Source organism: Homalodisca vitripennis, chromosome 8, assembly GCF_021130785.1.
Source record: "Homalodisca vitripennis isolate AUS2020 chromosome 8, UT_GWSS_2.1, whole genome shotgun sequence".
Taxonomy (NCBI): Eukaryota; Metazoa; Arthropoda; class Insecta; order Hemiptera; family Cicadellidae; genus Homalodisca; species Homalodisca vitripennis.
The window spans coordinates 49,512,426-49,526,216 of record NC_060214.1 but is presented as its reverse complement, the minus strand read 5'-3'; the positions used below and the strand labels follow the sequence as shown (position 1 = coordinate 49,526,216).

The 13,791-nt window shown below is 31.2% G+C and overlaps 1 protein-coding gene across 1 annotated transcript in view; it reads left to right on the top strand.

Annotated features, from left to right (window-relative positions):
• The window catches only part of LOC124368151 (G-protein coupled receptor GRL101-like), a 71,116-nt gene that overhangs the window by 44,310 nt on the left and 13,015 nt on the right, over positions 1-13,791 (top strand). The window contains exons 12-17 of the mRNA XM_046825427.1: positions 642-770; positions 3,891-4,013; positions 5,858-5,972; positions 11,331-11,405; positions 11,611-11,754; positions 13,497-13,568. Of these exons, the coding sequence (XP_046681383.1) occupies positions 642-770; positions 3,891-4,013; positions 5,858-5,972; positions 11,331-11,405; positions 11,611-11,754; positions 13,497-13,568 (658 nt within the window). The remainder of the gene's footprint in view (positions 1-641; positions 771-3,890; positions 4,014-5,857; positions 5,973-11,330; positions 11,406-11,610; positions 11,755-13,496; positions 13,569-13,791) is intronic.

The following is a 13,791-nucleotide window of genomic DNA, read 5'->3' as shown; positions in this document are numbered from 1 at the left end:
ATATTTAGTACAAAGTCATTGATAATATGTGCTTTATATAAATAGTTTAAATATTTGAATAAAAAAAAAACTGCTTGTGGAAACACCTAGTGAAACAATGACATATTTCAGGACCCTTTGTTGCAAAAACCATTAAGATCTAATAATAGTTTGTGGGATTTCAGATAAAGGTTCTTCAACAACTCATTTTTCAATTTTTTTTTAATAATAAAGCAATATATGTTAAATGCGTATGTATAGGAAAATTTTACTACTTTAAATATAAATTTGGCTATTAAAGTATTAGGAATTTTAAGTCATAAAGGACTTGTGTAAACAGAAAAAAATTTAAAATAAAGACATCCAAATACTTAACTGAATTTCAATAGGTTGTTTTACAATACCGCATTTTCATTTTACACGCAAATTACCCACTTGTGGTAAGTTACTTTTCTTATTATTTAACTTACTTTAATTAATTTTTTGTTTAGTGATAAAATATTAATAGTATCGTTACTATTTCAAATAGTTTCCCCTCGGTTTGAATTTAAAAATTACAAATTTATGCGAACATAGATGGAATAGTCGTCACAATGATGCCTTGTTAATATTGTGTATGTATGAATTAATGTGTATTTGACGCCTGTTGAATGTACCGGCAGCCCTTGCGGAATGTGATGATCACGAATTTCGCTGTGACAACGGCCAGTGCGTGGATCACAGTCACAGATGCTACAATACTGGAAACCCCAGGGACGGCTGCGCGGACGGTTCTCACTTGAAGCACTGCTGTAAGTATTATACTTTCATTTTTAGGTGTTCATGATGTTTGTGTACATACTCCCATATTTGTAATTTTCTCCTATACACACACAGATATATATATATATACACATACACATGCAAGTATGTGATTCAAGCAAGGAATTCCACAATATAATCAGGAAAGTTTAATTTAGGTTTATATACGAGTATATAGTTTTTAAGATTTTAATTTGTTATTGTTTGCTTTAAAATAATTTGTATAACCTGTCAAAATTTTAAAGTATTTTCATGTACGACTCTGTTTTTTTAACTATGCTATTAAAATAGTCTAATGTTGTCTATATCTAATTAAGTAACACACCGATAGAACTATATAATAGATTGGTGAGAAATTTCAGATTTTATAAAGAACCTTTTCACTGTACGAATTCATGGTCTCATCTCAAAACTTAAATCAAACTAAAATAGATCAAGAGGGTGGTATATTTTTCAAAGACTATCTCTTATGTCTAGATTGTTTTGAATGCCATTTAAGAAGAATATGTTTTTCTTGTCCCCGTTTTTCAAAACGGTATTGCGTTCTAAACCATGGGTAACAACTTAATCTATATTATAAGTATATATTATTTTAAACATTACATCATTAGTAAAATTATTTAAAACCTCATCGGTCTAGGCTAATGCCGTAAATTATATATTTTCAACAACACAATCGTATATTATTATGAAAAATCATGATTACAAAAAGGCAAAGGAAAATACCTTTATAATATCGTTTTTAGGGAAAATATTTATTTATTTAGCTATTAGCAAATTGTTTCGTAGCTATTATCAGCAACGTTTAATAGCAATTGAAATTTAATGCTGAACTAAATATCGAAAATCTTAGTTTTGATATTGAAGTTTGCCAAGTTATGTAATTAAGCAAAAGTTTATTTTTCCAACTAGACGTTACTAATTTTGTGGTAAAATGTATAGTTTCATTCTTGAATTAGAAACCTAGTAGTTCTGAAGCTAAAAATGAGACCATTATTTTAAATACTGGTTGCGCAGGTTTTCAGTGGGAAGTAAAAGCACTACAAAGGTCAGGTAGTTTTCTTATTAACTATAAGTTTAGATTTATTACTAATACATATTTTGAGTATTAGATGGCTTTGATCTGTATTTTTTGGGGAAGGTTCCATAAAGCTGTAAATATTACCTAGACTAAAATAAATTACATTGTGATTCCTATGGCTCGGAATCCATATACCTGTAGAATCTAAAGATCTTATGATGAGTGGTGTTTGATATATCAGTTACTTACACTTACTTACAAATAATTGTGGTTAACTAATCAAAAACCGTTACATTATTAATTTTTAAGTAATCACAATCAAACTAATTTTACATTTAGAAATAAATGTACAAGCTTGATTACTTGTACGTCTCAAGATTCCCGATGGTATGCTATCTTTAATCACTCTAAGATTATAATAACTGACTAGTTTTCTCGCATGGAAGAAACTTTGACATAATTGCGTTAAATTTATGAAAACGTTCCTCACCAAAATGCCATAGAAGCCATAGGCAACTCTTTTAAAATTATATAAATTATTTATGATAACAGTGATGTTCTATGTAATAAACTGTCAATTTCGAATCGACGTCTTCATGAAAGAGTCTAGGTTTAAAGATCGTTATTCCGGACCTTTGATATTATTTCTACAATCAAACTGATTATAGTGGATATGGAATAATATGAATGTCTTTGCTAAATTCATATTAAAAGTTATTTAACTTGAGAAATATTGAGTTTTTACCTTCCATGGAATTGATTATGATGGATTATTCTATATAAATTAGCTCCGGTAGACATAGACATCATATTGTTGGGCTTAATCAAGTATGTGAGAAGATTACGGGGAATTTGAGACTTAATTACATTTAAGTATTTAAGTTTTCAACATAAAACAACCTTTGTGCAAGACGAACAGTGATTTTAGTACTGTTACTCTTTAAATTGAGCCACCTTCTATGTTTGATTATTCTAATACGTCTTGTTTATTTTTTAACATGCACACTGCTAAAGCCACCTTATGAGTGAACTGCGGAATTGTCCTGATTATCAGACGTACAATTCGTAATTTCTTTTGCGAAGATATCTAGTCCTACAACTTTCTAACTAATCATCCTCTTGTGACAGGGGACAACCTCTAAAAATGGGAGTAAACTTGAAAAACATAATATTTATTTTGTATTTTGGATTTGTAATTTTTTTATTTTTCCTGATACTAAATTATATATTCTTATGTTATAATAAAAAGAATTTCTTATGTATTTGTTTTATCTCATGTCTTATTTTCTTCGTGCATAGTTATATTTCATTATTCTACCTTGATCTTTGAATCATCTAACTTTGTGTCAAACCCAACAGCTGTTGTACTTGTTACATTTTTAGCAGCAGTTTTTTTTCACTTTAGTGTTGCAAAAGTAGGCTTTTCTGACACAAAGCAATCGATATGACATTTATATTTAAATGCATAATTTCTTTAAAAAATTACAGATTCATTATACATATATAACTTCACAAATTAAAATTGTGGCGAAAGGAAATATCTGTAGAAGATTAAAAAACTGTACTACTTTTTAAGGAATTGACCATTAACGGGATACATTTATTTCTTACTCTTCTTATATACTTAAAAGTTAAGAAATTTAAAAATATCCAGGATTCTTGACTAAATGCTGTAATAAATAATGTTTAGCTGTATAAAAAATTTGAATTGTTTATTACGCAATTAGATCTCTTATTTTTTGAGTAATGATAAAACGAAAGAGAAATGATAAAGATTATAGGTTACAGCGAGACGAAATTAAATACATTTCTTTTGAAATTTATACTTTAAATTAAAACATATATAATATATTATACAGAAATGAACAATTAAATATTTCTTAAAATGTGTAATGTATGATAGTATTATGTCTGACACTATATTTTGTTATCTACAAAGTGCAAGGTGATAGACAGCCTAATCACTGAAAATGAATCAATTAATTTCATAGGTGCTGAAATATAATGTTTAGATTACTTACATGAAGGTTCAATCCCTTTATTAACAAAAGACGCCCTAGTATATCTGATCATTCCTCTCTTTATCTAGGGGACTGGGAATGCGTCAAAGAGGACCAGTTTAAGTGCCGAGGGGGGCCTTGTCTTAACCAGTCCATGTTGTGTGATTTAACCATAGACTGTAAGGACTCCTGGAACGATGAAGATGGCTGTCGTAAGTACTAGTACAATAATATCACTGTAAATTGCACACTGAACACTAAGTGTTGTTTTTGGGCAAAAGAATTTTAATTTTGGTTTTATTTTCTATGATAACACAACAATTTTGTAATGAGTGTAACGAATTCAAAATTTTTATTTCACGATCTTTAGAGTTTTATTTTAATGAATAGGGGTATTTAAATCTAATATCAGAATATCAGCAAAAAATAAGTTTGTCATACGATGGATGTGATTAAATAAACTTAGTCAATTATGTTATTTACAAAATATAAAATGTTTTGTTAACTGTTTTTTTCCAGAAAAGTGTAGTGGTGTAATTGAGAGAAATTTTAGTTACATCAGAAGATACTTGTTCCATACATAATGTTGTCAAATCCCCACGAGTGCCCAAACGGAGCCTTCTGAATTATCCATTAAGGCTAGAAGTCCCTTGTTTTGAGAAATCAAGCTAAAAAATTTTCATTAGTAAAGGGAGTAAGAAAGGCTACACCATACCTTATCTTTAATTTTTAGAGCCTACATCATAATCATTGATAATAAAGAGTATGGACGAAAAATATTTTTTTGAAGTCCTATGGGATATTACGACCATCACTATGATATTGGAACAACACATATATCTCGTTTTATTTTTATGCCATCCGTAGTTGAATCTAGGGGGCAACAAATTATAATCCCTACGGAGAAAGACATCTTTGATACATCACTCACTCGGGAAGCTATTACTGTTCCTAACAAATTGTGTGCAATGTATTTCATCAAAATCTAGCCTCTATTTCTCAATAGCAATATCTTGGTTCGGTATTTTAAAAAATATACACTTAATGATTGCCTTAAGCGTATGCCTTAAAAAAAGGAACTTAGGTATAATAATTAATTTATTGATAGCGTTATGTAGTTGTCACTTTTGCCATAATTGTAGCTCTTCGTATTTATTTATTAATATGCTTTTTGTTTTTTTATTTATATATATAAGGCATATATATATATGCCTTATATATATATATATGTTTTTCACTCGTTATTGTTAAGGATGGTAGTTTGTATTGTAAAATGTTTTATTTATTTATTATTTACTTTGTTGGTGTTCATAGATCTTTATCACTTGTTATTCATTCTTAGTTCTTTTTGAATTGTCAATTATTTTAAAATATTTTATTAACATTGTTGTTCATTTATATATTTTTTTTTGTTCTTGTTATCCATTTATAGTTTTCTGAACTGTTACTTATTTACGGATAGTTTGTTTTTACAACTGTTATTTATTTCTAGGTTGCTTATCTGCTCAAAAATTATTATCATTACTGTTATATTAATTATAATTTATACTTATTATATACATTGTCAATCATGTCTAGGAGTATAGAGTCGAATCGCATGTTTGGCTTGTCCCTGTCATGTCTGGGCACTGTGGTAATTAGCTACCTTGTACAATGTTTATTTTTTATAAGGTGGTCTTTGACCGTTGAAAAGAAATAAAATAAAATAAAAATCGTTCAGAAATAATAAAAGTACATTTAGAAACGACTTTTTATCTGTGTTCCAATTTTATGATAGATCATTGTGTTCTCTTATTGGGTAATGAATTGATAACTATTACGTCAGACTATTTTAAGCTAGTCGTTTGAAAGGTGCCTAGTCCAATTTTTTAATTGATGAAATCCATTTTATGGCAATTAGGTGTTGTGCCTGATATTACCCCAATAAAAATAATAGTTCTCTAAAATTTCCTATGGTTAAATATTTATACTACTGCATGAAAAACACTTCCGTATAAAATTCAGTATTTATGCGTGCGACAGAATATAATAAAGAGCATCATTGATAATGTTACAGCGTTCGTCTGTTCTCTGACAGCACCCCAGTGTGAGTGTCGGGACATCCACATCAACTGTACAGGCCGAAACTTGGTAACCGTTCCTGCTGATACAGAGAAGGAGATAACTTGGTTGTAAGTTTGGTAACTTTATTGATGACAAAAAATATATAGAGTCTATTCACCGAGTGTTGAGACTGAAGCTCCGCCCACAGTGCGGAGAGCTTCTTGGGTTGCGACCAATCGGGAGAAAGAGCTTGGCTGGCATGATATCAAACCAGATACATGGTCGAAGGGGTTGGTTATTTAGACAATTAAAAAAAATGCCACGGGTATTATCATGTATGATACGTTTAACAACAATATAATGACTAAAGCAGTTGAGTTTGTCGCACAATGCAGTTATTGATCCCATTTGAACCGAACTCTAGTCAATCTGCTTATGTTGAAGACAAGTACTAGCCTGTTTGATTCTGACATCTTGTAGCCATTTGTAAGAACACTTCCTTCTTATATCAAGGACACTAATGACTTTTTAACTAAATTAGCTCAAATTAATCAACCCTTGCCAGACGATGTCTTATTGTGTACTGTCGATGTAGAATCTTTGTATACAAATATTCCTACAGATGATGGTCTAAACGCTGCCAAATATTACCTTGGTTCACACACAAACAATTCCAAACCTAGTACTAATTTCATTCTTAAGCTTATGACCAAGATTTCAACCTTATATAATTTTAAATTTTAATACCAAAATTAACTTCAAACTAAAGGAACTGCTATGGGCACACGAATGGCTCCTTCTTACGCCAATCTTTTTATGGGACTATTGGAAAAGAACTTTTTAACTATTCAAAATTATAAACCTCTAATTTGATTCAGATACATAGATGATATTTTTATAATATGGCTGCATGGTATCAAAGAACTTAACGACTTTCTTTTTAATCTAAATAAACTTAGTATTTTCAAATTTACATGGTCTATCTCACCAGATTCAGTGACATTTTTGGATACTGATGTATTTATTGAAAATCATAGTTTGAAAACATAACTTCATGTAAAAGACAGTAACAAAATGACATATTTGAATTTCACCAGCTGCCATCCAGTTCACATTAATAATATATTTGTAGCAATCAATCTGACTTCCATAACTATATAAACAGATTGGCCAATGTATTTTTTGAAAGGGGGTATCCAAAACATCTTGTTGATATGTAGAGTCTTGGAGCATTGGAAAAACGGTTTATTGTAGTATCACTAGATAAAGGAATACAACATTTTCCAATATATAATTTTTTATTTTGTGCAAGGCCTTTCTGTATCAAAGATTCCATCATCAGGCAAATGATTGTGATGAAGGTATTATTTTGTGCGTAACATAGATGTGGTGTTACAGTAGTCCTCAATTATGTATACAGGGGTGCTAAAAAGTCTTGAAACGGTCTGTTATTTTCTGTACTTTAAAACTTACAAACATAAAACTTTGTTCAGTGACATAAGGTATAAAACTAAAATTTTAATGCAATCAGTAGATCTTCATCACCCCAGGAGAATGGCCCGTATGGAGTCGGTGGAAAATCTTGAATGTAAGTATAAGTGCACATAATTCAAGGACCTACTCAAGCAAATAATAATGCCGAAAATCGCACTTCAAAAGCTTTATTTGTAAAAAAATATTATCCTTATTAGAAATTACAGTAAATAAGACGTTATTTTTTAGTTTTTTCCTAACTATATGTGTTTTTTCCTATATCCTGTGTTTATCCTAAAATAAAACAACAATGAAAACCCAATAATTATCTTATCCATTCGGGGATCACCCAAATAGTTTTTATTTAATTTAAGAATTCCTAACATTGGAATGTTTAAGGAAAATTTCTTATCTTAGATTTCTTATTCTTCTTTTTTTTCTCTGTCAGTTGAACTCTGCCTACTAGTAAAATAATAAAAACGTAATAAAGGGTTTGCTCATTTTAGGAATACTAGTTAGCTGTACTCGGTATTTTGCCTTAATACTCTTTTTATCACTATATCAGTAACATAGAACGAAGTAATCACTTTGTTAATGATGCCTGGTTATGGCAATCGTCTTCAATCGTTGGGAGAGTTACAAATTTTATAATATTCAATAACACGTTCCCAGATAAAACTCTTATTTAAAAATCTACTGTTAATTACACAATAAAGACTTTTAAAGAAACAGCTAGAGTTAAAGATCTACGAAAATCTGGAAGGTCAGAGACAGCTACGAATGTGGACAAACATTGGACGTCTTACAGACATATTGTGAAGACATATAGCTATATTACGTCAGCCACTGAATTTTAAATTATTTTTTTTTATTTGTTGTTGAATTTTAAAAGTAAATTATTTTAAAGGTATAGAATTCCTCTAGTTCACTCTTGGAGTTTTCTGAACGTAGTATGGATAGTATTTACGGATGAAGGAACCTTAATATTGAAAGGACCTGTGAACAGACACAACTATCTGTAGTGGAATTACAAAATATAACATTGGACGGTTGAAAAGCATACACAACACCCACAAAAGCTAAATGTTTTGACGGGATTTTTGGACGCTGGGTGGTAGAACAATTTGTTATTGAAAGAAACTTAAAAACTGAGTAATATTTAGCAAGGCTTCTAAATGATACAATTCCTGCCTTGCAGAATATTGCTGATGACTCTGGCTCCAACAACCTTCTCATTTTGGTTTAGATGTAAGATAGCTTTTAGACCATGCGTTCCCACATAAGTGGATCTGTAGAAGAGGTACGGAAGGATAACAGTCATGCTCTCCTGATTTATCCCCTGGCGAATACGTTTTCTAGGCCATTTGAAAGTTCAAGTTTATCGAATCAAACCGCAATATTTACTACAGCTGAGTAAACTTATTCTAGATGAAGCTGAGCGTATTCCATTAGATGTAAAAACGCGTTGTCAGCGTTTTATAATCGGCTGCAATATTGACAAGAAGCAAAGGGAAAACAATTTGAAGACCTCTTATAACAATCTAGTTAGGTGATTTTTGTTCCTTTGCTACTAACTACGAAAAATGTGAAATTAGTAATTAAAGCAACTTCCTGAATTTTGTGCTGAATTTATAGAATAAATTTTAAAATAATTAACCGACATTATTTAGTAAAATATAAGCTTTTGAAGTACGATTTGCGGCATTCTTCTTTGTTTAACTATCTCTTTAAAACAACCTACAAAGTTTTATGATTGTACTCTTTATGACTGTAGTACAGAATATACTAGATCTTTTCAAGACTTTTCAGCACCCCTTTATTTGTATTCAGAATCGGTCGGTATATTTCCCAAGTCCCAGTGCTCTGACAATTGAATCAATATGTTCCCTCAACCAATTCTCCTTGCCCAGACTTATCTCCAATGTTTGTTTAGGAGTGTTTTGAAGAGCTTGCAAAAGTCTGGGGATGATAAACCTGTCACATTATTTACGGCAATAAGTTTTGGTAAACTATAAAATATTAAATGAAATGTGTATATGTATTTAATTTAATATACACATTAGTATATATTGTACATATATAAGTGCAAAGCTATCATTCACAAAAATATTTTGTTTATTTTACCTCTAATAAGTGTTCATTGTTGGTCCTAGATTAAACTAAGTGAGTTTTTATATTGTATTTTGTACAACTGGTTATCCGTTGTAACCTGATGTAGGAATTTATATATATATATATATATATATATTATATATATATATATATATATATATATATTATAATATATATATATAATATATATATCCCATTATTTTAGTAGCTTATATCTACTACGTACTAGGTCTAAGAATTTTTTACTTTCATTCTGTTTATTACAATGATTTTCATCCATCCAATTTATTCTAACTGGTTTTACCTTTCATATTTAATCACCTAATAAAATTTTGCGTTCGAAGCATTTAATCACGTTTTGGCGCCTTAATATATCCTCCATATCATAGATCTCATTGTTAAATACTACGACCTGTACATACAATGAGTTGAAATTTATTTTAATTTGATATGTATTCTACATTAATTCAACCGAACGTTGTAATATTAATTTTACTTTATTGAATTATATATAACACGTTCATCAGTAACAGAGGCTTATGATAGAGTGCGTTTCAAAAAGGACAACTTTTAAAATTCATATAAAATTTATTAAACAAGGTACAGAGCTGGTTTTGCTGTTGTTTTAAAGAAAAACAGTTCAAGCTTTGACTCGCGTAGTCCGCTAGTGCCTAATCACGCCGCACAAGCGCTAGTGACAGTTACGTTAAACATGGCTGCCTTAACTGGACCTGAGCGTGCTAGTTGTATGTTTTAGTTTGAAGAATCGAAGTCTGCGAAAACAGTTCAGCGTAATTTTCGTACCAAGTACGCTAAAGATCCTCCTAGTAGGTCTAGAATTTATGAGTGGCATAGTTGTTTTGTAGAAACAGGGTGGTCAGTGAAACATAAAAAATCCTCAGGTTGTCCAAGCACATCTGACGAAGTCGTTGAGCAAGTGAGACAATGTTTTGTAAATAGCCCTACGAAATCGACCCGCGGCGGGCATCTCGTGAGCTGCAAGTACCACATACGACGGTTTGGCGTGTGTTAAGAAAACGTTTGCACTTGAAACTATACCGATATTCGCTTTTACAAGCAATTAAAGACACTGATAAGATTGCCGATAGGAACTTTTGTGTAGATATGTTAAATCGAGTGAAAGATGATGAACATTTCTTGGAAAACATAATCTTTTGTGACGAGTCCACTTTTCACTTAAGTGGCAAGGTAAACACACATAACTTTAGGATTTGGGGCAGCGAAAATCCACATGAAACATTACAACATGTTCGTGATAGCCCTAAAGTGAAAGTTTTTTTTTTGTGCGTTGAGCAAGAGGAAAGTGTACGGCCCCTTTTTTCCAAGAGAGAACCATCAATGGGATAGTGTACCTCGATATGTTGAAAAAATGTTTAATACCACAGATCGATGAGGATGACCGAGAACGAAATGTTTTCTTTATGCAAGATTATGACGCACCACAACACTATCTGACTGACGTCCGGGATTTTCTAAATGACCGCTTCCCAGGTCAATGGATTGGCCGTGATGCGCCAATTGCATGGTCCCCCCGTTCCCCAAACCTGACACCGGCCACTCTACCTGAACTTAGAGCAAGGATTTACGCTTCTGCTGAGCAAGTAACACCTGAAATGCTAGTACGAATCTGGGAAGAAATAGACTACCGAAAAACCCAACGGAAGCCACATAAAACATCTTTAGTTTAAGGTAAAAAAAAAACTGGAAGTTTTTTTCCTTTAAAATAACACCAAAACCAGCTCTGTACCTTTTTTTATTAAAATTTATATGAATTTTCAAAGTTGTAAAGTCCTTTTTCAAACGCCCTGTATTATTATAAGTATAATGCCGCCTTGATACTTCTTTATCACTCACTTGTAACACAGAAACATTTTTTTCAGTCATCTGGGAAGTAACAAACTGAATGAAACATTGACAAACGAAACATTCCTGCAATATGAGAGACTTCTCTACCTGTAAGTATAGGAAGTCTTATTTCTTTTCGATAGACTACATTAATTAGTTTTATAATTGATATGGTATACGGTTCTCTTTTTTTAAGTTACTATAGATATAATTTATTATCACGGACGATAAGGTGTCTAGGTGATACCTCATTTACAAAATCGTTTTCATTTCAAAGAGACAAACTCACGATGTGATAGTGTATGTTTGTTGAAGGGACCTTAGCAACAACAGCATAAGGACCTTGCCACCCTTCACGTTCCGGAATCAGTGGCGACTCTCAGTTTTGGATCTCCATGACAACTTGCTCACAAGTCTCGGTAACAGCTCCTTCTACGGGCTTGCAAGTCTCAAGGCTTTGTAAGTTTTAACTTCTTCTTTTGCAAAAATATTCATACGACTAAGTTTTGCTCTGTTACTTTCATATTATTAGTATGGAAGAAATACTTATTACACTCTAATTTAAAATCAGGTTTCGCAAAAATACTGGATACGCAGTCGCACTCTACGCTTTATATCTGGCTGGAAGGATATAATTAGTAAGTACTCAAAAACTATTATTTTTAACAATGATTTTAAGCCTCGGACCGCCAATTATTTCTCGTAAAAACCAACATGAAAAATAATTTGAGTACAAATATTTGTGAGATAGACCGTGCGGGTGATCTCGTTATTAATATATTTTGACCGAAGTTTCTAACTCATAACAGTTTCTAAAAACCACTTTGGTATTTATTTTGTTTTTGTTTTTTTGTTATTTAAATCTCAATTAAACTAATTTTACTTGTAAATTTACTTAGGTATATAAAATAACTTGGCCGGAAAATACTAATATTCATATGTGATATGAAAAAGACCTTCTTGAAATTTCTGGTAATAATGAAATGGGCTACTATTTATCCTGTTCTTTGCCTAAAGTTTGATATCGGACATTTGTCATTGTTATATCTTATAAAATATAAGAACTATTTTTAGGGATTGAAATTTTCCAACTTATTCAGATATAAAATTGTCTAATATATTAATTAACAAACTCTGAATATTTCACAAAAGCCTTCTACTTGATTTATTATGTTGACTTGTCACCTTTTAATTTTATAATTTTCGGACCTGTGGTGTTTAGTTAATTTTTAGGCAATTTTAGTTATTTCCAGTAGAGCTTTTTTCCTATTTTATTTACGTTGTTTTAAATCTTACATTTAGTCGAATTTTTATCTAACCTTTATTCTCTCTATTATAGGAGTATTTTATGCTGTAAGCAAAATTGTTTTAAGTCATGCAAAATGTTGTGTGTGTAATACACACGACGTTCCGTAATGGTGTTTTGTAATTAAAACATAGCATCAATAGCATATTTCCTAGTACCTCCAGTTAACCCTTCACACAATGCAGCGCCTGATATCTGACGCTGTCAAAAACGTGACTCATAAAAATTTACTTCATGTGACAAAGGTGGCATCAGCTCTTCCCACCATAGTTACTTTATGTGTAGAAACCTCGGTTGCTAACCATGGATTGAGATATTTTCTAATACATCAACAATTCGTCCACTCAATTGTGCACATAATGAGACAGTAAATATATGTCTTCACATAAATTACACAATAATTTCTAGAGTATGTGTCTCTGATTTCGAATGATACAAACATTTCGTTTTGAACTTCTTCGTCACCGACCTTAAAGGATCTTTTCAGGCGATCATGGCTTCTGAGTAAAGTCTGTGACAGCATCAGATTTCAGGCGCTGCACTGAAAGGAAGATGAACGGGAGCATAAAATCACCTCTTTCCACTATAGCTACGTTATTTTATTTCCTGCATTTTCTTAGAACTACTGCAAACCCAGATTATTAGGATTGATATATATGATAATTCGTCTTTATTTTAAGTTTTTTGTCTTCCCTATTATTTATTTTGCTCCTGTTTCACTTGTATAGTGCACTGTATAATTTTAAAAAGTAAGTACAATGAGTTTTACGTACACAATTCGTGTATATGTATTATATGACATTTTAATATGATTTTAATGCTTCCCACTAAAAATAGGTTTTTACGTACAACTGCGTGTACAATACGGTATAAACCTCGTGTATTTATTTTCCAGACACCTTCAAGGAAACAGACTGAGGGTACTACAAGCTTACGCTTTCTATGGACTTTATTCTCTTATATCATTGTAAGTAATTGTTGAGTTATTGATATATTTTTAATGTATAATATCTTTGCAAAACTTGCAATATATAGGGAAAATCTTCTAATTCCACTGTGTTTGAATAAATAAATCCAGTATTACGTGTCCTTAAATCCTTGTACATTTAATTTTAAAAACTATTTTATGCAGATTTAAATGGAATTCTAAAAAGGAATGGACTACAAGCCATTAATTATTTTGAATTATA